Raw genomic sequence first — 27,167 nt, 5'->3', positions numbered from 1 at the left:
TTGCAGTCTGCACCTTCCCCATGAATCTCCACGTTCTGGCCAAGAGCAGCAATTCCTCCATTATGAGCTTCCCCCTTTATCAGAGTGAGCGCAGCTTTCCTCGTCAAAGGATGCTCTTCGTTTTCCGTGTGGAAGGTAGTGAGCGGAACGGGTTCCTCCAAGTCTTCTTGGCTCCCCAAACTAAACTGAGAGGAAAAGGAAGATCAATGAGAGGGCTGGAATGTGCTCACATGCAGTCTAACCTTCGTCTTGTGTTAGCTTTCTGCTACCATCTATGGTGTTCGGGTCAGTTTTGACCCGTGTTTTAAATCAGCTGTAAAACACACTACAAACATTTTTTTTCATCAAATTTGTTTTTCTTCTCTTGGTTACATTGTTAGGCTTCATTATCCATGAAGATATTAGTTTTAATATTTTTGGTGTGGGCCACTGGGTCTTTTTTTGTCAGTATGACCCTTGGCTTCAATTGAACCTTCCTCTTGTCAGCTTTCTGCTACCATCTATGGTGTTAGAGTCAGTTTTGACCCGAGTCTTAAATCAGCTGTAAAACACACTAAAACAATTATTTATCATCCCATTTATTCCTCATCTCTTGGTAACATTATTAAGCTTCCTTATCCATGAAAAGGTTGATTTTGCACTTACAAATGGCATCATTTTAACCATAGCATTTTTTTTGTTTTATTTTGTTTAAATAGAGGTTCCTGACAAAGTCAAAAAGCCTTGATGCTATAAACAAATTTATGTGGTACTTTTATGAATTTAAAACCTGAAAACGGGTCACTGCATGGTGACCCAAACACAAGAGAAGGGCTAAACCAAGTAGGCTGTCCACACCACTGCTGGAAATCACTTAGCAACAGTTACTGTATAGCTATAAGCTCTCAACAGAGTCCCTGAGGCTCTTCAGCCTTATTTTACCTGTGGTTGGATCTCAGGTAGCTCGGTGGGCGTGGCAACCACCCCCGGTCCGTCCGTCTCAGACTCGGCCTCTTCCTCGTCTACCTCGTGGATGGTGGGTGTGACATCGGACGGCGGCAGAGACGTCTTTTTTTTCTTCCGTTTTTTCTTGCGCCTTCGGTCTGCGCTGTGCACCCTCTTGCGTAGACGCTGGGGCAGGGGCAGGTGGGTGGACAAGGGGTGGTGGGTATGGTGAAATGTGTGTCTGTGGTCTGTTTTTTTTTTTTTTTTAAAAGAGGGAAAAAATAATTTTAAGGTCAAGTCAAGTCTGTTTGTGAGAAAAAAAAGCACACAACTGGCATGGCTAATAAATAAAATGCCGTACCCACCATAGTGCTTTTTTATTTCAAATAAAACTGATACTACAAATGGTGCTGAGCTCTCCTCCAAGATTACAACAGCATCGTCAAGGGAAATTATTATTCTGAGCTACTTTACACATTTCAGACAAGCTGCTGTGTTTTCGTGGGAAAAGGCAAAAAAACAACAAAACAGAGTGCACCCCTGTTTTATTTTGTATCCAGAAGAGACAAACAGCCTGTCTGCATCATTTTTCATAACTAATGCTGCTTAAATAAATAAAAAAAACCAGCTTGTGCTGCCTTAGAGGAGAAAAAATTATGTTTATATTTGTCTAGGCAGAGGCTTTTCAGTCCATTAAATAAAAAATGCTATTCTCAGATGAGATGTTCTCTCTCCTCCAAATTCCCTATTAAACATTTGAAAGACACAACACAAACAAAAGCTGTAGAATTTAATTAACATGCGATATTGCAGAACAACACTGTTGAGTAAACATCTGCTAATCTGCTAATCGCTGGAATGGTTATAAGCCAATATACTCAGCAGACACAGCAGTCGGTTCCCTGCTCTGGATCTGATATCTTAACATCAGTCAAACTGTGACAGACGAGGTCAAGTTCAGATTTGATTTCTAAACAGATTTATAGTGGACTGGATTATACGATTATAAAATACAGCTGAGGTTGATGGGAAGGTCATTTGTTGCATGGTTATGTGTATTTTGTCATTAACTTATTGTGGCCTTAACTTGCTTCTTGTCTTCTTGTATGAGGCGAGATAAGAACTGCAATGTCTATGAATCAAATTAACCCATCCCAATTCAATAGTCTACTGGATGAGTAAATTATACTTAAAGGGATAGTTCAACATTTTGGAAAATTGGCCCATTGCCATAATCCCTATAGTTTTAGGAGTAGGTTTGTTACCTTTAATTGTCGGTGCAAGCTACTTTTAGAACAGCAGAGCAGAGCCGTGAGCTGCTCAGAGCTACGCTACGGAGGCTAATGGGATTCCTTGGTTTCCCTCATCAAACTCATTAAATACACAATCCAACAACTCCACAACGCTCTGGTGGACAAGTTGTGACCTGCACATTCACCACGCTATGAGATAATAACGGAACGTTGTGAGACAGAGTTGTTTTCAAGGTAAGCAATTTGGCAACATGAAGCTGGCAAAGTGTGTGTGCACTTAAACTTACAGTGTTTTTTTGCTGTGGAAAGTTTGGTTGAAAAACAGCCCCGACCACAGCAGTACATTGCTGAGCTGCTGTGATGTTCCTGCACATGAAATGACCTGAACTATCCCTTTAGGATGTACAATAGGTACCATGTATGCAGTGCTTTGCTTACACTCAAAGTCTTTCTCAGTGTAGTGTCGGCCCATCCTGTCTGCACTGGTAGAAGCAGAGTCACTGATGATATCTCCAAAGCGCTCCACAGACAGTGACTTCTCCCAGTCCTCCTCCTCCTCCTCCTCCTCCTCTTCCTCCTGTTCCTCCACAGATCCTTCCTCATCTTCCTCCTCCACCTTCACCTGGAGGAGAATGGACAGAGAGGGAAAAAATGGCAAAGAATAAAGGTGGAGGGTTACAAAACGTTGATGTATTCACACATTTGTAAGGCTAATCCTGTCACAATCAAAGAAACCATAAAGCATGGGGAGAATAAGGTCATTTGTTCTGGCAGAGAGCAATCACCATTGCCATAAATTTGGACCTTGACGATAACATGAACTTTCTCTCTCTGATTACTGTATTGTGCGTGTTAGGCCAGTGAGTAATCCAATCAGACGTTCCTTTAGCATAACACAGCTTGGCTCTGACATCAGAGAGCAGCTGCATGAGGGGAGGATTCCTGCTAAATGAAAGTGAAATGTCCATCTAGGAGGGACACGGAGCAAATAAATGTGGTGTTGTTCCTACAATTCTGCATTATGTCTATTACTGCCTCAACACACTGCAAGTGACTCCCTAAAGGTCTCACATTGTATAAAGTGAGATTCCTTTGTCTCTTTTCATAAAGCAGCTCCCTTCTAATTGGCTCACTGACCTGTTGCCAGTAGAGTAAAACCACAATTAAAACATCATATATATATAGTAAATGGATCAACATTTTAAAGAAAAGATAAGAAAACCTTTTGCAATCTTGAAATTACAAAAATGCTGAGTCTACTCATGCATTTTTATCCAAACTGAACTAATTACAATAAGAGAAATGTCACAATGTATTTGGTCTAAGTCGGGTACACACATGGTGTCTGTATTTGCTCTACCTTATGTAGGGAGGACAACAAATCAATACAACAAAGTGCTAAGCAGCGAAAAAACTAATGCACGAGACAGTCCCCGGAGACAGTGGAGGCTAAAGGGAGTGTCCTGCCAGAGCTGTCTGATAGGTCGAGTCACTAGGACAAGGCCGCTTTCCTCCGCCTCGCATTGGTGCTGGCACAGTGAGCACTCTGGCTGCAGCTCTGTGGTCTCAGATTTCTCTGTGCCAAGGCTCCATTACTCCCTAATTACCAGTGGGATGAAGGGACAGGATACGTTTAATGATCTGATCTACCTATCTACACAAGGCTAAGGCAGATGAAGCCAAAGTAGAATAGAAAAGGTAGAATTTAAAACTGAGTGAGAAGTAAAAAAGAAGGCCTTGTTTTCACTAGACAGCTGACTCATTATTGAAGGTTCTCTGTGTTGCTGTGAAACCAAATCAATTTTCAAATTAATTTCAACCTCTCTTCTGACATCCTCGTCTCCTTTCTCTCACTCTGGAAAGCACTGTTCATCAGAGTAAGACCCTGGATTTAATAATAGTCCTGATGTTATGTAGGAGAGAGTAATACTTCATCAGGCTTCTAAATGTGCTTTTTGCTTTTGCTCAAGCTCCATTGGGGCAAATGACTCCATCCTCTTTCATGTCAGCTTTGAAGTCAGTTGGGATGAAGGGGCACAGGAGGAGGGGCCCCCCAGCCCAGGTGGTGGAGGCACTATGTGAATAGGAATACAATGACATACAATGGAGTACAGTGAATTTAGCTTAGTGGCTTAAACATGGAGCAAACCTGCTTTGTTAGACAGTGAGGGAGACATGAATGGTGTATAATCTGATTTTGTAAATGTAAACAAAGATTCTGACATTTTTTACATTGCTCTATGTGGTTTTGTATGGTGAGCAGGGTTAGCAGTCCTAATTAACACAATAATTATTAAATTAATCTATACAAAATAATACAAAAGGAAATTGTCATTATAATACCGGTAAATGCTATTTTTCTTTTCTTTAAATTCACTGTTTTTAAAGCTCCACTGCTTTTTATTTTCCTAAATCAGCAGTTCCTTTTACATTCAGTTTCGGTTCAGTTTCTTGATGCTGTGTGAGTACAGCACTGGCAAACTGTAGGCAGGACTGTGTATCATGTAACAGCAGGTGCATGACACAAGTGAGGACAAGATGCAGACAAAACAAGGACCCACTCGTAACATCATTGCTCCCTCGCTAAACTAGTAGTCAGAAACTGCAGATGCAAACCTTTTTATTTTGTATCTGTGGAAGCCACTCCTCTCTGATATTGTTTTGTGGAACTTCTCACCTTTTCACAGTTCAACTGTGTTGACCTTTTACAATGGTAAAGGACTCCCAGCTTTTCTGAGAGAGAGACAGTCAAAAAGAGCTTGTTGGAATTCAGTCTTAACTAAAGTCAGTGTTCATTTTCTGAAGGAGCACAGCTGCAGTCTTTAAAATTGATCAATCTACACCATTTTCATCCCTGGTGAGAAATGTGACTTTTCTCTGAGGAGCTCTGTTTCATTTCTAACAGTGAATTATGTCACATTTTCTGTGTGTGATCGTAAACCACACGTTCTTTGCGGAAATGATAGGACTTGAATTCATTATGTACCTTCCCTGTCAGTGACAGTAGATATTTCAACGGTAATCTTACTTGCACTTGGTATAATAACTTCAGAACTGGTTTGAACAGCACTCCTAAGGCACCTCTATGCTCCAGACCAGGGGTTTTCAAAGTGTGAGGCGCGACATGAGAAAAAGAAAAAAAGAAAAACTGAAAACATTCAAACAAAAGATGTGTTACATGTCACTTGCACATAGGGCTAAATGATTAATGTTTTTGCAGTAGTCTATAGTTTGCAATTATATGTATTATATATATATATATATATATATATATATATATATATATACGCAGTATAATTATTATACTGCGATATGATAAAACAAGATCTTGTAACACACAGACTGCGATATGCTCGACTGATGTGTCAGGGAGCAACACTCCCGACGCGTCATAAACTGCTTGGTCAGGGCCATTTCGCGTTGTGCACTGACGCCCAAGGTCCCGATGCAAGTGATCAGAGAGACTGTGTTGCAGGGAGAGCGGAGCTCAGCTGCCTCGGCTGAATGTAGCACTAGGCTACTGTACGTCGGCTGTGGAACTATTCTGGTTAGAAAAAGAAGAGCGTCAGGTGCTACACAGCGTCAGGTATAACTTCATATGAACGCAGCTCAAAGCGACCCGGTGCCTCTCACAGTGACCAAGCTCAGATAGATACATTGGATCAGCAGTAGCACCGCGTGTCCTCCCGCATAAAGCCGCAATATACCGCTCCTAAAAAAAAAAAGAAAAAAAGATGCACATTGCGGCGGAGCTGACCAGATGAACAGTGGAGACCTGTCACAGTGTCACCTGTGCAATGATATAAACTTTAACCTCAGACTGTCTGCTTCCTAGATGGAGAACACAGGGAGAGCATGAAGCTGCTTGTGTGATGAGTGTGTTACAGAGTTCTATATCAATGTTTAGGTTTATTTGTCAGTGCTTTATGTTGTCATGATAATTAATATATGCTGAGAAACAAGCTTGTAAATCAAACAAATCCTACCGGAAAGACCAATTTATGTTTAACGAATCAAATATTGTTTTGGTCATAGTAACTGATAATAAATAGGCTATGTTTAATTCTCTTCTCTCTTTTTGAAAACCCCTGCTCCAGACAGTTGTAACGTCACTGTGTAGGTAACCTCATTGGGAAAAGCTGGCCATTATTAGAAGCATCCCCTTAAATCTATCAGACTTGAGGAATCTGAGAGGACAATTTCAGTTTGTCAGATTTTTTAGTTTTAGTCAGAGGAAATACACATATGGCCAGTTAGACTGTATCTGACCACTATTGTTAAAAATAAAAGCTATTGGGCTAAATTACTTTGGACAAAGGAACAAGATTAAAGGGTTTTGCAGATTTCAACAGGTATAATATAAGACTTTTATATGAATGTAATGGAAAACCTGGGTCAGTGGATGAAGGAGAATCATATAATTACTGGCAAATTGAATTTGATGAATATGTCAGGTGAACATGACTATAGAACTGTGTGTACTCAGAAGTACTGTGTGTGTGTGTATGTGTGTCCATGTGGACGCTTGTTTTTATATCCCAGTGGGGACTTGCATACCCACAGGGACTTCAGTCACTACAGGGACAAAAACTGAGGTCCCCATGAGTAGAGCCAGCTTGTTTAGGTTTAGAATTAGGTTGCAGTTATGATTAGGGCTATTTGTTATGAAGCTAGGTATTACTTTATAATGCATTTAAAATGTATAAAAAAAACATCCTAGTTCAGTCTTGTAGTTTTGTTTCAGTTCACAAAAGCATATTTAAAGCAAAGCTGAAGGTATTATAAAAAATATATATGTATTAGAATTTAAGCTATTTTAAGGCCATCAATTAAGTTTATTGAATTATTAGTAGTACTGAACTTATATAGTGATACTGTGATTGATAGTGAAAATGAGAATCAGCAGTGTCAGTATAATTAACATTAGATTAAATAAATGAGTAGATCATTTGACATGTTGTATAAACATGTCAAAACAGACTGTGGTGTTCATAGCACTTAAATAATCCATTTTCATGTTGCTGTGTTGCCAAATATGGGAGACAGAAATCCCATAATATTTATACAGTTATAACAAATGCCGGATAAGAGCTCTCATCTCACCACAGCCTGTTCACTGTTGAGTGTTTGCACTGTGGGTTAATGTCTACATCAAACACAATGATATCCCATGCATGAAAATTCAACTACTCTGTAGCTGCTTTAGCCTCTTCTAATCAATTATGAGGTTGACGCTTCAATTAAAACGTTCCTGATCGTCTGAGCCAAACTCCACTTCAGTTAAAAAACACACCGTCTAACCTTTTCTCATGAATTGGCCAACTTGTACAACAACATGAATATTTCACCTTTAATGGCTGAGCCAGAAAGATGTATTAAATATTCATTAGCTGCTGACTAATATGGAGGAGTGTGTGTGTGTGTGTGTGTGTGTGTGTGTGTGTGTGTGTGTGTGTGTGTGTGTGTGTGTGTGTGTGTGTGTGTGTGTGTGTGTGTGTGTGTGTGTGTGTGTGCGCGTTGTGCATTTGCCTTGTTTGCCAGGATCAAATAGCCTCTCATCAGTGATCAGATGTGAGTTATTTCTGTCAAGACAGGTTAAGAAATAAAGGTTTGGGTTACTGTTACAACGGCTGCTGGTTGATTTTTAAGAAGGTTTTAATTTCTAAGGAAAAAAATGCTCACTGAAACAAAGAAACTCACTGAGCATCAGCAAAGTCTACAGCACATAAATTGCTGTTTTTATCCTCATTTGTCTTTGTTTTGTAGGTATAAAATGATCACATCTGAATGTTAACACAGCTATGTTTTTTTTTTTCTTTTCTCAGCAGGATGAGCATTTAATTGAGATTGTTTATTTTAAACCAAACTGGATGTGCAGAGACGTGTAAAGCATGCATGTATTAGCAGATATTAAAGGTTAGAGCCTTCCAAACAAGATGGAGGAGCTAAGCCTGAAGGAAACATTGTAGCTAGCAAGACATAGAAAAAACCAGTTGGATCCTGATATGTCACAGATACTGCTGTGGAATAGAGCCGGCTGCTCAATACACACACAGATTTGATCCACTGACACAACAACAATTATGTACAGACTCAACACACCTGACCTTGAACATATCATTGCTAGGTGCAGAGCCTGGTGGTTTACAACCACCACATGCTTAGTCAGGTTATACTGTAGCACTAAAGCTACACTCCACTCCACTTCACTCCACTATGCAGTTACATAACCTCCATCCTGAAGGCTGTGTTGTGTCCTTATCTAGGCCAGTCTGACCACCTTTATGTGGTGGGTAAAGCAACTAGCAGAGCAGGCAGAGTCTGTCCTGAGGCAGCCATATCTGCTTTGACAGCACTAACTGGACAGGACTTCATGCTGAAAGCAACTCTGTCACAGTTCACCTCAAGTGGCACCTCTGTTCAGGAAATGTGTCTGTTGCCCTCCAAGAAACCCCAACTCAATGAAACGGTTATGAATCTGTTAAAGGGATAGTTCAATATTGTTGGCAAATTGGCCCATTGCCATAATCCCTATGGTTTTAGGAGTAGGTTTGTTACCTTTGATTATTGGTGCAAGCTATTTTTAGAACGGCAGAGTTGTTTTCGAGGTAAATTCATGAAAAATCGCTGATGCGTGTTCCCATTGGTTTTCCAGCAAGCAGTCTCTGCATTTGTCTCGAAAAACAACTGTGCCTCGTAACGTTCTGCTATTATCTCATAGCGTGGTGAATGTGCAGGTCACAACTTGTCCACCAGAGCGTTTTGGAGTTGTTGGATTGTGTATTTGATGAGTTTGATGAGGGAAACCAAGAAATTCCATTAGCCTCCGTAGCGTAGCTCTGAGCAGCTCGTGGTTCTGCCCCGCTGTTCTGAAAATAGCTTGCACCGACAATTAAAGGTAACAAACCTACTCCTACAACTATAGGGATTATGGGCCAATTTCCCAAATTTTGAATCCCCTTTTGAGGTTCAGAGGTGCTACCTACAGCGGTAATAATATTATGAGTTATAGTGTTGCTACTATAAACTAATCTTAAAAGAAACATAAATGATTCCTAATGCATGTGGATTGGTATCATGGCTGTTAGAATGAAGGACAGTCTCGCTGTAAATGGCCACATTTCTTGGAAAGCTCCTTGTGTCCTCATGTCTAAGGGGCACTTATAAAGTGAGAAGATTGCTGCAAGGAAAGCAGCTGCACCCAATGGTGTTCCAGGAAGTGTGCCATGAATAAATGCTGGTGAAGACTTCAGCAGTTTGCGCAGGTCTTCACACTGTTTTTGACCTCTCATTGGCCTCTGCTTTGGTCCAAATGTGCCTCGTGTCAAGTTGTGACATCAAGCCCATTCCCAAGCAAAAGAAAAAAGCTAAATCCCTTGTGAGGTTGATTTAGGCCCCAAACGCACCATCCCTGCTCTTTTGGACCAGCATCAGCTTAAAATCAACACGGGGGGCCCTAATTTCTTGGCGCAACTCACGGGGGCGCAGCGAAGCGAGCCCTGACGCAGCTGGCGCAGTGGCATTTTCCTCCAGTGCAACAAGGTGCGCAGCGGATTCGGTAAATTGGTGGACTGCTGTGCGCTGAGATGGGAGTGGTCGCGCAGCAGGGGGAGGTGTCGACAGATTCGCCGTGGCGCAGTGACAATTTGTTGCCGATAGACCGCGCGGAGAGTGCGCCGAAAGCTCGCCAGCTCCAACCTGGTCTAATGTCAGCGCAAGGCGAAGCGCAGCCAGCGGACTGGTATTTTGACTGCCCAGCGCGCAGTGCAGACACGTCACCAAGACCCCACAGGCAGATTTCCACACTTCCAGGCACATTTAAATGCAATTAATAATAATAATAATAATAATAATAATCATCATCATCATCATCACAATAACCCCTATTTATTGTATCTGAATCAGCACATACACCTATATCTATATAGATTGTCCCGTCACACTGATGACCATCAAAGGCTTGCGTAATGGAAACTCAGCCTGACTGAATTAACACAGATGAAACCAGGGAGGGACTGAGACAGCCTTGGATGTCCCAAGAGCAGGTGTTGACACTACACACTGTGCCGTTGCAGATGATCAGCTATTTATTTATTTATTGATTTACTTATTGATTTATTAGGGGCCAGCGCCGCATCGTCACGCGACCATAACAAATACAACTGAAAACAAATAAACTATCATCTCTCACAGCAAACCACAATCAGCCTCGGCACCATAGTGAGCAGATATTAACATCTCCATCTCAGGTAAATTCTAAAGAAAAAAGAAAAAGAGAGACGCTCCGCGATGCCTCGTTACGCCCAGCTGTTTGTTATGTTGTGATCTGTGCACACTTGTTTAAATATAGGTTACTAAATATGAGTGTCTTTATTAATGGAAAAGGGCTGTGTGTGTTTTGTTTTTTGTTTTTTTTTACTGGGCAACAGCTCTCAATCTGTCAGAGCAAACATCATAACCTCCTCCCTCCCAGACTACTTTTGCACCATCAGCCCGTGAGGTCTGTTCGCGTGACCGGACACTGCCAGCTTGGACCGGACCAGAACATCAGTTTCCTCCCGTCTCACTTGCTCTGACAGATTGAGAGCTGTTGCCCAGTAAAAAAAAACAAAAAACAAAACACACACACCCCTTTTCCATTAATAAAGACACTCATATTTAGTAACCTATATTTAAACACGTGTGCACAAACAGCTGTGCGTAATGGATGCATCGCGGAGCGTCTCTCTTTTTCTTTTTTCTTTAGAATTTACCTGAGAGGGGAGATGTTAATATCTGCTCACTATGAGCACTATGCCAGGCTGATTGTGGTTTGCTGTGAGAAATGATAGTTTATTTGTTTTCAGTTTTATTTGTTATGGTCGCGTGACGATGCGGCTCAATAAATCAATAAGTAAATACATAAATAGCAGATAATCGTGTAGTGTCAACACAGCAGTAATCCATCCTCATCTTTCATCTGTGCAGCCTTTGATCTGTCATCAGTGTGACGGGACAATCGATATACTGTAGATGTGCTGAATGTGTATGCTGTATAGGTGCTGATTCAAATCTTCTCTTCCACGGTGAAATCAAACGTCCGCCTTGCGCGCGCGGCGGATTTAAAGGTGAGGAGAGGAGCTCATTTGATTGGTGAAGATCTGACTCGGCTGTGTCAAACCCACTCCACGCCTTCTCTCCACCCTCTATGCCATTTGCGCCGGTGGGAGGGAAGTAGGCGGGATGCGCTCCGCTGCGTCTCGAAGCAAAATCGCAATCTGCTCCTGGCCACTCCCCGTTGGCGAAGCGAAGGCGAGGCGCAGGGCAGATGCGCCTCGCCTGCACCTAGTCTACCAAATTAGAGCCCGGGATGTGAGCAGCCTCTCTATCCGTAACACCACTGATCGTCTCGAAAGACTCGTATATCATCCTGCTTGTGTCAGACTTTGGACTGGCCTTCCATCCTACCATTCCCAACAGATTTGTGTTGGACTTGACCACAACTGCAACCGGACCCTGGACCCACCCTCAGAAAAACATTGCCTTCATCCTCCACCTTCAATCTGAATGCCGATGCTCCACAAGGATTTGTGCTGATTCCTTCTGTATGCTGACCTTGTACTGGCCCCCGTTGGAAACTATCCTAGCATACTGCACCACAGCATTGCACTGTATGCTGTGTGTGCAGAGGGTCATCATGGCCCAAAACATAATTAGGACAGAGCTTCCTGCAGCTGCGGACATCTACCAGGCCTCTGTAACCCAGCCCACATGTGAGCACATTATTTACTGATCAGTTTACTTATTAAAATTCAGGCTAAATTAAAAACAAAAAAATGCAATCAGTTTATTTGCCTCTGCAGAGTACACTGCTTCCTGCTGCTTCCTGCTTCTTTTTATTCGGCAGTGTTTAAAACTGCTTCCCACTCTCCCTTCATCCTGGTCTGTGTGATTGAAGGAGCTGGCACTTTTCCCAGGCAAACAAACCACAACCAACATAAATATCAGCATCAGTGTTTTGCTTTGCTATTCACTGGTAAACTAATATTTATGAGCAGTTATTTCCAAATTGTTTACCTTTTCTCTGGCTGTGATTCTCTTTTAAATGTAAGTCATAAGCAAGATTTTCTTCAACATGGACCGATCATTATCTATTGTGCATGCACAATTTTTTATTCCCTCCTTTGCACTACCAACATCAACCAACAGCACAGGCAAGGAAGAATTAGATGGCAAAGCTTTTAGTTGTGAGTAAAGTCAAATGAAACTTCATAATGGCCACATATAGTATTTTCTAATGTGTTCCTGTATTGTTTTCTACCTGTTTTAGCTGTTGAGTTGTTAATATGTCTGAAACTGACTAAGTCTCCATTAATTTAAATGTTTTATATATATATTCTGTTGGCCATTTGCTGATGTTTTAAAAAAAAACTAAAGGCAGGAAAAGAGAAAGAATGACATACAGCAAAATGTCTGGGTGGATATGGACTCAGGGGAGAATATATCAGTCCAACCGCCCATTTCTCCGACTACCCATTAATTCTAAATAATTAATTTATTAGAGGGTTATGGTTAGGGTTGGGTTACTTAAGTCGGAGAAATGGGAGGTCGGACTTATCAATGCAAAAATATAGAAATGTATGGTCAGAGAAATGGGAAGTCTGAGAAATAGGACGTCGGACAGATGCCATGCGCCCCTCAGGGGTGGGGGTTCTAGGGTTCATGATGGTGGTCAACAAAATCCAGGGTATAATGCAGCGACTGGCGCGGAGAGCTCAACCTGCAACTTCCAAAGTCAAGAGGAGCAAACACGCACACAAAACAATGAGAAAACAGCTTCATCAATTGACCAACATGTGCTGCAAATACTCACAATAGAACATAAATGTTTCCTGGGGACACTAAAAAGCGTTGCGCATGACCGACTTTTGTTCCCCTTCCTTTTCTTTGAGTATTTCCAGTGAATTTGTTGTCAATTGGTGGAAACAAAAGCTTGATGGCAATAATGAGCAAATGAAGAAAAGATCTTTGTGAGAACAGCACTGGGAAATAACTGCTGCAAAAACAAAAACAACAATAACAACAATAACAAAAAAAAAACAGCCAATTCAGAAACATCTTTGCCCATTTGACAACATGGAAGCTGCATGAAAACCTGCTACAAAAATGATGATTCCTCATGCTCCATGTTGCTACTGGTCAGCAAACCTCACAGAATCCCCAGTGCATTGTGGTCTACTGACCACTGCATTTTATAATGAATATTTAAGCAAGATCTTGTCTTGTTTTAAATAAAAAATAATAATAATCTTAATCTTAAAACTCACATTCAGTGACCAAAATAATATCCATACTCAGGCATCCTCACATGACCAAACCACATTAAACCAGGCAATAAATCATCATATTTAACTCTCATGTCATAGCTGAGTGCAGCATCGTTAGGCTATAGGAGGTAATGGTGCAAAGACGTTTTCCTGCCTTGTCTATGGATGCTGCGTTTGTGTATGTGTGTATTTTAAGTACAGAGTGCACAGTAATTGAGGGTAGGAAATTGAAGGGTCCACTTATGTAGCCGAGCATTCAGCCTATTATTTCCTTCAATCCAGTGTCACAATATGCAATGCACACAGTGGATGACACGGTCCCTACAGCGCATAATGACACATCACCTACTTAGCTGGCAGAGCCTTTTTTCCTCTGAAAACACAGGCTAATCTGTTTCACTTGAATAACAGCAAGACAGCTCAGTGCTATGCAGGACATGAGCATTTTCCACAGACCCACGTGCGATGCCTGTTTTGAGACACCGGAGGGAACAATTCGGCATTAAACACATTTCATTGCACTTTTCATTCCAGATAATCATCATGTCTTTGTGTAAGGAAATTATATCCCTATTAGTCTTTGCAGGGGCATAAGACCTGGTCGCACCGGCGTTTTTAAACAGCAACACTCACACTGTGGCTAAAATCATTTTAATTAAATCTCTGCAATTAGTGGATTCACGTGAAGGGGTGAAGTAAGTCTGTGTTCATTTGAACTTGGGTGAACTCTGACGCACACGTTTGACTAGGGATGGGTATCGAGAACCGGTATTAAATTGGTACCGGTTCCTGACTGGTCGGTACTGAAATATCAATAAGCTCCTGGACGAACGGTGCTGCTTTTGGTATTTATGTAATGTTGATTACAGATATGTATTAGGTTACGTTATAATTCCATAATCATTATAAACAAGAGTGAGTATATGGTGCTTAATGTTTATATCCAACATGTCACTGTTTACAAAATCCATATCTAGTCTGTTCTTACACAATAAAGTTTGTGAAGTGTTTGCATCGAGCAGACCTGCTGACAGTGACAGTTTCCTCATCGTTAAACCTGAGACACTGTCCATTCCGCCCTTGTGCATATCGTGAGGACAGGCCAAAGTCTCTTGGACATAGTCTGTATGTATGTCTATTCTCTTCATTTCAGTTTTTTGAAACGTGCCAAAATCGGGGACGCGTCCAGTGTCTCTCTTGCTCACTCTCCCTCGCTCTCAAATAAATGTTACATGAAAACAAAGTCTAGTAAGGATGGTGACCACAAAATGGAAACATTTGAATAATTAATGCGACCACACCTGTCCACAGTGGTCTATACCAGCTTGTAGCACCCTGTCTCTATTCCCCACCAATGGGCGCACCCCACACTTTGCATCAGAGAGAATCATGGGTTTGAGGGCCCACGTAACAAAATTAAATGAAAATGCAATGAGCATGCAACATCAATAAAATGATCAATAAGTATCGGTATCCAGGGCTCCAGACTAACTTTTTTTTTTTTTTTTTACCAGGAGCAGTGACCCCTAACATAAAGGTATAATATGTAGGAATTACCCCCATCTAGCTTCTGGCAGCCAAGGTTCGATGCATCGCCCACTTATGTATTTGTAACGACTTGTAACATCTCATTCTATGGTACGAGAAAGCTTTAATTTGTATGCGGATGTGATTCGACTTCAGTGAAATACGTATTTATGAAAGCAATATTTTATTTTTGCTAATAAAAAGCCAAATAAGTTAAACACTGGGGCTTTAAAATTTTAGGAACACAAGCATAAAATGTAGGGGTGCACACCATAAATTGACTTGCAAAGTAAATACTCACATTTCCTTTTCATTTATGATCCTAACACACATTGGTAATGAAAGTTTCACCAGTGAAAAAAACAAACAAACAAATGAAAAGCCAAAGATTGCACATGCACAAGTAGATGAAAAATGTCCTTGTCTCAAATTTTAGGGGCAACATGCCGCCATTTAGGGGCAGTCTGGAACTCTGGTATCAATAAGCAGTATATCGATAAAATCCAGACGATACCCATATCCCTGTGCTTGACCCTGTTCAACATCAATCACATCACAAATGGTCAGCTCTGAGTACAGATGTGATTACTCTGACCATGTGTGGCCACGTGGAGAGAGTTGACAGAGTGTCCAGGGCCACAATGAAGCTCACCTGGGTCACATGATCAAGTGTGAACTGGGCATTTGTTCTGTTCACCACTAGCATAGTTGTTGACCATGTTGACCTTGGAGTGAATGGAGGTTAGCTTTTAGCGTTTTGCTACATCAACAAAGTGCATTGCCTATTGTCAGTAAATGTCCCTTTGAAGATAATCCTCAAAGGCACTGCTCACTTCCATCAATTTTTTGTACCGTATTGCAACAATAATAATAATAAAAGAAAAGCCATTGGAAAGAGCTGAAACACATCTTTTGTTTCTGACATTTATGGTGCACAAGCTGTTTCAAAGGGCAGCATTTGCCTGAGGGTTAACAAAAAAAAAAAAAAAAAAAAGCTGTTACAGTCTAATGCTTCCTTTTGAAATGAAACCACAGCTCCAGCTGAAGGAAAGCACAGTTTGGAAAAATGCAGGCTACAGTACAGCATGTAACCTGATCCACGGCATTGTTCACTGGCCCATGATAAACAGATGGCTTGGCAGCTGATTGGTGTGAAAATTGGGAAATGAGTGTCAGAGAATTTGCAGCTGAGAACCACAAGTCCACACCGGATCAAAGATGCATTTCATAGCTGTCTGTCAAACACGCATTTGAGGACTTGTTTTCTCACTTCATTTATCAATTCTAATCTACAAGACACGCTGCCAGCATTAATGTCCATACCATAAAAGACCTACTGTAGTGCTAAAAGACTGTTTTACTGCTTCACTGAGCGTGAATGCATCGTACAAGCTGACAGTAGCATGTGTTACACCTTTGTTGTCCAGAAATCTCTGTTTTCAAACTTTTTTTTTTTCAGCTTATTTTTCCTGTTTGGTCAAATCTCCTCGATTTCTCTGCAGCCCCTGCTTACATATCTATGTTCCCATCCTTGAACACTTACGCCTCCTTCACTTCCCAAACCCATGACCCACAATGCAAACTAGCACCGCGTACAGTGTGTATTGCATCCTAATATCTTTTGTATTAATGTTACCAATCAACTTGCTGTTTGAATCCAGTCCAGATGTCATACAAGTACGACTTGCTTGCTGCAGTTGCCAAGACAGCATAGCCTTTTCTATTCTTACAACAATTTCAGACCAATATCTTTGGTTTGTGCACAGGTCATACACCACTGTGCTGCTTCAAACAACTCTACCTTTCTTGATTGCCCCATCATGAGACTGTATGATGTCCTGCAGAGAGTGTTACAAAGAATATTTTCAAATACAAAAGACTCAAAAGATCTTGTAGATTTGAATACACAAGTAAATCCAGAAGGCCTCAATAGAGAATATATCAATGGAAAAAATAATATTGAATCAAACAATATCATACACAAATATAATACAGCTACAGTATAAGCAGCATGCTCCAAACTGTTTTTGAATTAGCTAGACCTATATGTCAATATATGAAATTCTTCCAAAGAACACATAGAAAACAGCTTTAAGTGTGTGTGTGTGTGTGTGTGTGTGTGTGTGTGTGTGTGTGTGTGTGTGTGTGTGTGTGTGTGTGTGTGTGTGTGTGTGTGTGTGTGTGTGTGTGTGTGTGTGTGTGTGTGTGTGTGTGTGTTGCCTAACTTGGCAGAGGGATTCCACCACTGTTCTTAATCACTGGGCTGCTTCTGAGAGCTCTCAGGTCTAATGAGGTCAAGGCAGACTGAGTGGAAGCCATTGCCTTTGTCAAAGAGGCCATTCAGCACACGGTGTTGGATAGCCACCCTCCAGAGAAGGCTGCAGAGCCAAACACAAGACAATCCCCCCATGCAGGTCTAACCTTTGATTGAGCTAATGGTTGAGATTAAAAACCTTAGCTGGGATGAAGCAGTGGCCATAATAGTCACCATAACTGTCAGGAAAAGATTTTAACATTAAAGGTACATTAATTACTCCCATCTAGCGTTGTGGTTGTATAGCAACTCAATGGTATTTTTCATGCTGCATTCACGTGAAATTGGGCAGACGGCTGTCGCTGCACGTAACGGCATAAACAAGCCTCTATGTAAACAAGTGGTCCGTCAGCACGAGGCAAAACAATACATGTGACAATATGTTGTCATGGCGATGTCGTATTGTTTACCTGACCCACGTTTTACCGGCTTTCTCTGGACTTCTGTGACTAAAATGACATCTGGTTTGTTAGCGACGGCCGTCTGCCCGACTGCAGGTGAATGCAGCATCAGTGTAACGCTCCATTCCTCCTCACTGCGTTACCACGGTGACTTTTCACAGACGCCACCTCCACCTGAGCCGACAGCTCCGGTGTCTCCGCTGAGTTTCCGTGGTTTCCTACAGTCACACTGCCACTGAAGGTAAAAACATGGAGACACCACATGGCAGCCAGCACCGAGCTTACCCGCTCCATGGAGATATGAATGATATGAACAGCTCATTCAGAGCTGAAAGGAACACTTCACTTTGTTGATGGGGTGATTACTGATTAATGAAAAACAGACTTTTTTTTTTAGGACAGCAATGTTCAAATCCTAGACAGAGAGGACAGATGGTTTGAAAGAGGAGTTAAAGAAGCCATCTATGTAAAAGTAGAGAAACCATCCCTCAACAGGGGAGGTGGCCTCAGACACCACCTATCTCCAATTTACAATGCTGCCCTTTCATCCCTTCCCAGGAGATTCAACAATCTAGCCTCAAAGAACAACAACTGTTCACAAGTGGCAAGTGACTCCAACGACTGTCGTTATAACAACATAAGGCACTAACAAAGTCGAAACCAACTTTCCATCAAAGACAGTCATTTAAACGACTGTCGTTGGCACTTGGAGCACAAAAGGGAACCAGTGACATCATCACCCTTGTGAACGCCCACACAAGAGGTTAAATAGTGAGTCTCCACACCAGATAGTTGGACCAGTCCCAGCCTGGTCAGTTGCGTACATGAACTGATGAAGCCTCTTGGATGAGAGGTGAAACGTCTTCCTAGACAAATAACTAAGTCCAGTTGCTTTCGATTTAACCTCCTTTGAAAGACTTTTGAACGAAATAATTGATTTTCATGAATAGATAACAGGAGAAGTTACACAATGTCCCTTTAAAGCAGAAGTAAGCGGTGGTTTTGGCTAACTTCTTGTCAGCCGATGGAGTTAGCCGTCCCCGCCCTCGTCCCTACGTCACCACACGCGCATCCCTTGGCTGCACACACAGAGAGGACCGCCCCTTTATGCCGTTCTCTCTCCTCATTGGATAAAGGTTGTAGGATACAAGGAAAGTTTTCTCCTCGGCTCAGAGCAGAGCAGAGTGACTGACAGACCCGTGTTTCAAACCAAACACTCTATATAAATGATGGCTGTCGGAATATATAACTATTTAAGACTTATATTAACACAAACATTCCGCTTACTTCTGCTTTAAGTAATAAAGAAAGAACAACAAAATGTAAGAAAGACCACACAATAATCCCTACCTGTTGTGGGTTGATCAACACATCTGTCTCAGGGGCATGGCCTCCTGTAGCCATGGGGCCTGGCGTGCAGCCAGTAGGTAAACAGCAGATCTCTGAACAGGGTCAGATTTCTTTATATGAGTCTTAGTGTGTGGCTAGAACACAAGCAGGAGAGAGCAGGTATGCTGCTGGTGATGAGGCGGGGTGGGGAGGTGGATGTGACTGGACGATGATGTTGGCAGCAGGGGTCAGCTGTAGGTATATGGGAATCAGGAGGGGCCAGTGATGTTGGGAGAGAGGAATAACCAGAAGAGGGAAGGATGGAAAGATGAGGTGCGAAGCAGCAGGAGCCTGAGGGTGAGGGGAGGTGGGTGGGGTGGGGTTGGAGCTCAGCCTTTTTCTTTCACGGCTGGGGATCCAGGAAGCCTTCGGGGTGGCATAACCTGCAGGACAACAGACGAGAAAAGCAACGTCATGGGCAGCAGCAAAACACATTCAACATATTCTACACACCATAAATGATCAGTCTGTGTTAAAAAAATATGCACCTACCCACACGCAGTTTGTAATAAATTAAATATATTTCAATTTATTTTTTCTCGAAAGGAAGAGAGTGGTTGTTGAAATGAACTGTGAATTAGTGCGTTACGTTTATGCAAATATATTGCACAGTATGTGACTGGATTAGAGAATTCACTGTAATACATCAGGGTATTTCTTTGCTGCTTCCACCCACAAGATGATGTTTGTGCTTTTTTTTGTTTTGTTTTGTGTTAGTAAATCCACACCGAAGAGAGAGGACTCGAGGTGAAAGATGTTGTGGTTGCGCCTGTGTCACCTCTGCTCTGTTTATTCTTCTTAGCACTTTTGACTTCTGGTATCTACAGTAAACACATATTAACACAACACAACACGACAAAAGCCATTTGACATTTTGGAAAATGCACACGCCTTGTAGCTACATTAAGACGGTTGTTATCACTTCCATGTCTCAAGACAAGGGCAGCACTCCTTACAAAGGCAAAATACAGCTCAATAATAAGATAATAACAATCCTAATACGGTAATCTTGTTTGTTTAGCTATTCCATAAAAAAAGTGTTAAAGGAGAATTCCGATTCCGAATTTGACCCCTAAATCGTTGTCCTGATGGTCACCCAGTGTTGGTGAAGCAAAAAACGCCACTAAAATTGATGCAGGCAAACCAGAGTTACAGCATGGCTAGACGGCGCTAGCGATAGCGACAACTCTAAAGTATGGGGGCAATTCTTTCAACCACAACAAACACTCAAAAAACAATCAAATATCTCTGGTACATGACTGGAATCCTTATGACACACCACTGAACTCATATAGTGTACAGTATAAACAGTATAAACTTTGTGTTTTTGCATGTAGCCACTCACCTCGAGAGCCGAACTCTGGAACATCCTGGAAAGACATTACTATTCGATCACAGAGCGCCTGCTCTCCCCACCACAGAAACTAACACTTTTTCATTGTTGTGATGATTTCTTTACAAAAATAAAGCAGTGCAGTGCAGTGGTAATGTCCAAAATATCTCCGACCGTTTATTTTAGTAAAGAAATCATCACAACAAGGTAAAAGTGTTTGTTTCTGTAGCGGGGAGAGCAGGCGCTCTGTGATTGGATAGTAATGTCTTTCCAGGATGTTTCAGGCTGTCTGAGGTGAGTGACTACATGCAAAAACACAAAGTTTATACTGTTTATACTGTACACTATATGAGTTCAGTGGTGCCTCGTAAGGATTCCAGTCATGTACCATAGATATTTGGTATCTATTAGGTTAGCGTTGTCGCTATCCCTAGCGCCGTCTAGCCATGGTAACTCCGGTTTGCCTGCATCAATTTTAGTCGCGTTTTTATTGCTCCCCCCAACACTGAGTGACCATCAGGAAAACGATTTAGGGGTCAAAAATGACCGGAATGCTCCTTTAAGGCAATAATTATGCAATTTTGTGCCAGACAATGTTTACAAAAAAGGTCTTGAGACTCAGGTCGGGACATTGTTGAGAGTTTCTCTTTCACACATGAACCACACAACAAGAGATCTGTTCACACTTTGTGGAAATACTGAGCGTGCTTTCAGTGAGGGGTGGCCGCTGGGCAGAGCGTGCAGGAGGCAGGGTAGAAATGTCATGGACATGCTGGGAACACACTGCCTTGTGCAGAGAAACACACGTGTGTTCACTCTGGCTGCTTCCACCAGCTACATACATCTATAGAGTTTGCAGGTTGCTAGACTACTGGATTTATAAATTAATTTCTGATTCATCGTGTCACTGTCTCCATATGCAGATGTTAAAATGAGTAAAATAATATATTTACTTTTTTTCTCCGTCCTATATCATATTTGGATTCAGCCAAGACAGAGGCAGCTATATATTTATGTCACAAAAACATGTGTGAGATGTGTTTGAAACACTGAATCTCCAGATCACACAATTCTACGGTGAGATGCCTCACTCACACAACACAGACCTTGAATTCTGCGGACAATGACCAGCTCTACTCGAACATCAGCACAGTCACTGCACACAACATTGCAGACTTTATATTAGGGACTGGGAAGGACAAAGTCTGTCTAAAGTCTGGTTTAACTGACTGACTGAGTCACTGATGTCTTCAACAGTCTCTGCTGCCTGGTAACATTTCGTACAAACTTGTTTTTACAAAATGCTTTTTTGTACGGATTAAACGAATGAAGCATAAGAGATGTTACAGGTTCTGCTTTACAGATTATGTCGCCTTTGGACTGAGCCAGACTGGCTGCTTCCTCCTGTGTCCGGTCTGAGCTCACTGGCTGCTGGCTACAGCTTCACATTTACCGTTTATTAAGACTGATATTAACAGTGTCATCTCACTGGATTCAAACAGCTCTAAACAGCAAAGACAATGTAGCCAAGCCTCTTTATGTAAATAATGTATTATTTTTAATTGATCAAGATTATATATATAATATTATAATATTAAATCATGATTATTTGACTCTAATCACATTCTATGTCTTTACTTTGTATTCTTTTCCAGTAACACACCCAGCTACAGGCATTATCACACTCTTCTTAATTCTCAGTCTAATTTGAAATCCAGTGAAGCTCATCTGCATGTAAACAAACTAGAGAAGCCACCTTAGGTCCACTTAATTATCCTGATGATGCCAAAATAGATGCTGCTGATTACTTTGGTTATAACGTGCAGGAAAACAGCTGTCAGCCATGTGAACATGCCACAGATTGTTGGTCCTGTGGGAGCAGGACAATGCAATTTCCATACACTCTCCCACACTTCATATTAGGTAGAGTCTCCAAAATTTTCCAATTATCTGGTTCATGTTTAAAGGGATACTTTAACCAAAATCGATAATTCACCAATTTTCTACTTACCGTCATGCCAGGGAAGGATTTTTTCAACTTTCATAGTTATCAAAATGCTTTTGGAGTTCCAGGGGGGGTCCGGCTGGCAACGGATTTTCATATCACGGCGGCGGCTAGTGCTCACTTTTGAATCATCCAAAACACACACTATGAAACATCCAAATACCTCCATACTGCTCGTCCGTACTGACCCAAGTGTCCTGAAGCCGCAACATGAAAAAAGTTGTTGATCTCTGTTTTTAGCCTTGTTGTCGTAGTAGCTCCCAGTGGCTCTGTAGATATCTGTGTGCATTTGCAAGGTTTGTGGTGAGTTGTCCGTTCGTATTGTAAACCATTGGATGTATGACGTAAACACGGAAGAACATCTCACAGCAAATCTTGCACATCTCGCGCAGCCACTGGGAGCTACTACTACAACAAGGCTAAAAACAGAGATCAAATTAATCTTTTCCAAACAACTTTTTCATGTGGCGGCTTCAGGACACTTGGGTCAGTACAGACGATCAGTATGGAGGTAGTTGGATGTTTCATAGTGTGTGTTTTGGACGATTCAAAACTGAGCTCTATCCGCCACCATTATATGAAAATCAGTTGGAACTCCAAAAGCGTTTTGATAACTCTGAAAGTTCTACAAACCCTTCATTGGCATGACGGTGAGTAGAAAATTGGTGAATTTTTGATTCTGGGTGAAGTATCCCTTTAAGATAAACCAAGATTATAATGATCCATAAACAGATATTTGACTGGATTACACAAGCAAAGTATTTGGATATTGTGCTCCACACATTACAGTAAGTAGGCATGGGAACTGATGGACCATAGCTGATAAATCCCAAGCGGGCCCTAGCTGTTGGTTTCTCACTGCCACAGTAAGAGGCTCTACATCTGTCTCTGTTTTATTCAGCTGACTCATTCGCTCCCTCTGAGACATTTACAGCTGTCTCATAGCTCACATTATGCACAAGGCGCTGCACAAATAAAAAAGTACGCTGTTGAGATGAGTATGTGGATCGGTTTTGAAGTGGGGTGGGGGTGGGGGGTAATCTCTTGAGCACTTTAGGCAATTATTGTCACAATATGGCATTATTATTATACTGTGTTGCAACTCCAAGAACAAGCCACATTGCATGGGTCTAGTTAGTCACCGCCACACTGAGCTCTCGTCTTTTCAGAAGATTTACAGAAACACTCTTTCGGCCAAGCCACTGTTGTGTTTTCTTCATCTTCTGTGAAATCCATTCACATTTTGCTGCAATTTGTAGTTGGGCAATAATGTTGTTGCAGACTAAACACATTAAAGTGGTATGATTCATTATAGCAGGTTCATGGATAAAACACAGTACGGTTGTGATTTGGGTTGACTGTTACAAATAGGCAAGTTGTCTCCCCCCTGATATTACACATATCAAATGTACATGATATAGGAAAATATATAAGATTGCTTCATTTATTTGCTGTCTGGAGGTGGATGGGTGCATCAGTTTCACAAAGCTGTTAGTTGTAGCACAAACACGGCTTTGTACATTTGTACACAACTTTACTGCTGACTCTCCCCTCTGGTCATCAGCTCTCTCTCTCTCTCCCTCTCCCATGCTGTGTACACCTGATAGGAGCTGCACTACTTCTCTAACAATATTTTGTCTAAAGCTCCTCAAAAGTACCACAAAGCTTCCACAGCGATGATGAATCAGTGCAATTTGCTTGTTCACTGGCTCCCGCTGCCTCCTGGGCATTGACAGGCAAGTGTAGTTTCCACACACGTCTGCGTTTTCTCATCATGTGTGTAAGAACTGATCTCAGAACAGCGGAAGTTAAGTCGAGGACAATCTCGCACCATGAAAAAAGAGGCAGCTGAACCCCTTCCATCCATTTCACGAGTTCAAGCCCTTGTTAACAGGACGAGGTCACGCCCGTGAAAATGACAGAAATGGAACAGCGTCTGAAATTCACGCTACCTTTCAGAGACAATACTCTGCTGCCACCACAAGTGGCCAGTAAATTGATGAAGTTGATGAATGCACACAGGCACCGGGCATGAGGGATCAGATGTAAGGACAGATATTGCTCCCTCTTTGCTATTCGATTGAAGTCTATTCTTAGCTTTAACTTTAACTTGCTTGTCCTGATGGCACGTCACTGGTGCACTGACAACTCAATAAGCCTGCTGAGCAACTTCCACCATCTACCATATATATATATATATATATATATAATATATATTATATATATATATATATATATATATATATATATATATATATATATATATATATATATATATATATATATATATATAACAATAAGCATAACACGTCATATTTTATAATGGCTTATAAGGTTAAGTATTATAATAATGCTCTATGGTGTGTTATGATTATTGTTATAAAGCCTTATAATAATGTATGAGTGTTTATAATGATAGTTATACACCTGTATGCCAATTATAGCATATTATAACTATATTTATAATGCACTATCGATGTGGGCATTGTCAGAAAGTTACTAACAATTTATTATAATACCTGACCTTATGAGTCATAATAAAATATGATGTGTTATGCTTATTGTTATAAAGTCAAATAAAGTGTTACCAAGTTGGGTACTTTATTTGACGCCTATCTCTATAACACATTATAACCATACTCATGAGTTTTAATGCAGTTATAACACTGTATAACTATAGTTACAAACACTCATAAATGACCATAATGCTTTGTAACAATAATCATAACACACTATAAAGCATTTTATCATGACTTATTAGGGGAGGTATTATAATATGTTAAAACTGTTAGTAACTTGCTTGAGTGTTTATAACTATAGTTATGCAGTGCTATAACTGCATCATAACTCATAAGTATGGTTATAATACGTTATAGAGTTAGGTGTCACATAAAGTGTTACCTTGTTAAAATGCTTTATTGTGTTATGATTATTGTTATAAAGCACTATGATCAAATAAAGTGTTACTTAAAACCAATATGGTGCATGATTCTGGAGCCATGACAGCAGTAACATCACATCCAGGGTTCGTATGCAAAAGCAAAAATCAGAATAGAAAGAGTGGTAATCCAACCATGAGCAGGGGCACCACTGATTCCCTCATGTCTGTGTGAGGACTTTAGCATGTAACACTGACACTCACTGAAACATCTGTAAATGTCTTCTATTTTATTTGGCTGACAGGCCTGGCTGATACTAACCTGACTTTTTGCTGTGTGATGTAGCAATTTGCATTTTGCATGTTTTACACTCCACCTCTCTCTGCTCAGTGGCTCAGTGTCACTGAGCTTAAATCCAAAATATCCCCACATAAGAGGCCAGGTCAGGCTTTCTCAGCATACAGGTTATACAGCATACAGCCTGTTTGTTGGCATCAAGTCACACCTGGTCTGCACAAAACACAGTCATGTGACCACACACTGCACATGCACATGATGCAGCTGCCTTAACCACAGACTGATTGGTCAACTCATTACTCTACAAACAGAGAAAGCTGTCATGTTCATAGATGCATATTTTTAATTGTATCTTTATATAACCACACAGGCTGACGTCACATTTGCGCGTGCGGACCACTTCACTCATTGCTACACCGATATCAAATGCCCCCCTACCCCCCCACCCTAGACCCGCTGTGTAATCAGAGAGCTCTGAATGGCTCACCCTTTGAACGTGTGAAGGGGACGCTAACATGCGTTAGTGACAGACATTAATAGTGTTATACGGTGGGAGGGGGTTGGCAGGAGCTGGGGAGGAATGTCAACACATAAGAAAAAAAAAAAAAAGGAACACAAATCTTCTGGTGACTGATGAGGCAACAAAACAAATGATGATCGTGGTTCAGGACAGACCCACTTAACATAATGAAACACATTTCACTATGCATATGAAATACATGGCCCATATGCTTGGTCATGTTAGGAAGGAGAGGGGCATGCACACTTACACATTAGCAAACAGCTGGATCATTAAAAACATCAAATAAATGATGACGGCAAATTTTTACTGACAGCAGCAATAAAAGAACCAAAAATAATTCACACAACAACAGACTGGAACATGAGAGCTAATGACTGTGACTAACTCGTGTGATTATCACCACTGCTTAGAAGAAAAGGCAGTCAGTGAGATGTCTGTATTGATGGACATTTGATTTAATCGGTGACTCATGACCAAGCAAGTGGCTGAAAATAGCTGCTTTCTGCCTTTTTCTTTCCTTCAAGCACGATCTCCCTTGACCGAATTATGCGCTTCCTTGACCGTGTCGGCAGTGATTAAATCTATTTCAGCTTTGAGTCGGTTGTTCAGGTGGAGTCACTGTGAGGTGTGTTTATTAAAATACAACATGACACAATCATGCTCTAGTTCTGAAACAACATTAGTTCCCAAAATGGAAAGTTTATTTATTCCAGTGCTTGTATTTCTCCTCTGAGTATTTCTGCTTGCACTTTGCTCGTGTTAAAATAGATCTTCAGAGATGGCTGACATTTTAATTGGTCCACACAAACACATTGCTTAAATTGATTAAAAGGACTTTTATATTGATCCAAATGCATCAGTTGGACAGTAGTATTTAGTACCCTAGTCCTGAACGCAACATAGTCATTACAGAATAAATTTGTAAAGGGATAGTTCAACATTTTGGCAAATTGGCCCATTGCCATGATCCCTATTAGTCTTATGAGTAGGTTTGTTACCTTTAATTGTCGGTGCAA

At 41.2% G+C, this 27,167-nt stretch overlaps 1 protein-coding gene across 1 annotated transcript in view; it reads right to left on the bottom strand.

Moving 5' to 3' along the window:
- The window catches only part of slc4a3 (solute carrier family 4 member 3), a gene marked incomplete at its 3' end in the record, with an annotated part of 56,462 nt that extends 37,173 nt beyond the window's left edge, over positions 1-19,289 (bottom strand). Inside the window, exons 1-4 of the mRNA XM_083996899.1 lie at positions 19,076-19,289; positions 2,616-2,799; positions 922-1,172; positions 14-185 (exon numbers count right to left, since the gene is read on the bottom strand). Coding sequence (XP_083853025.1) covers positions 14-185; positions 922-1,172; positions 2,616-2,799; positions 19,076-19,129 — 661 coding nt within the window. The 5' untranslated portion in view covers positions 19,130-19,289. The remainder of the gene's footprint in view (positions 1-13; positions 186-921; positions 1,173-2,615; positions 2,800-19,075) is intronic.
- Positions 19,290-27,167: the final 7,878 nt, after the last annotated feature.

Source organism: Trachurus trachurus, assembly GCF_905171665.1.
Source record: "Trachurus trachurus genome assembly, chromosome: 21".
Lineage (NCBI taxonomy): Eukaryota > Metazoa > Chordata > Actinopteri > Carangiformes > Carangidae > Trachurus > Trachurus trachurus.
The sequence above is the reverse complement of the archived record's forward strand: the minus strand, read 5'-3'. Positions and strand labels throughout refer to the sequence as shown.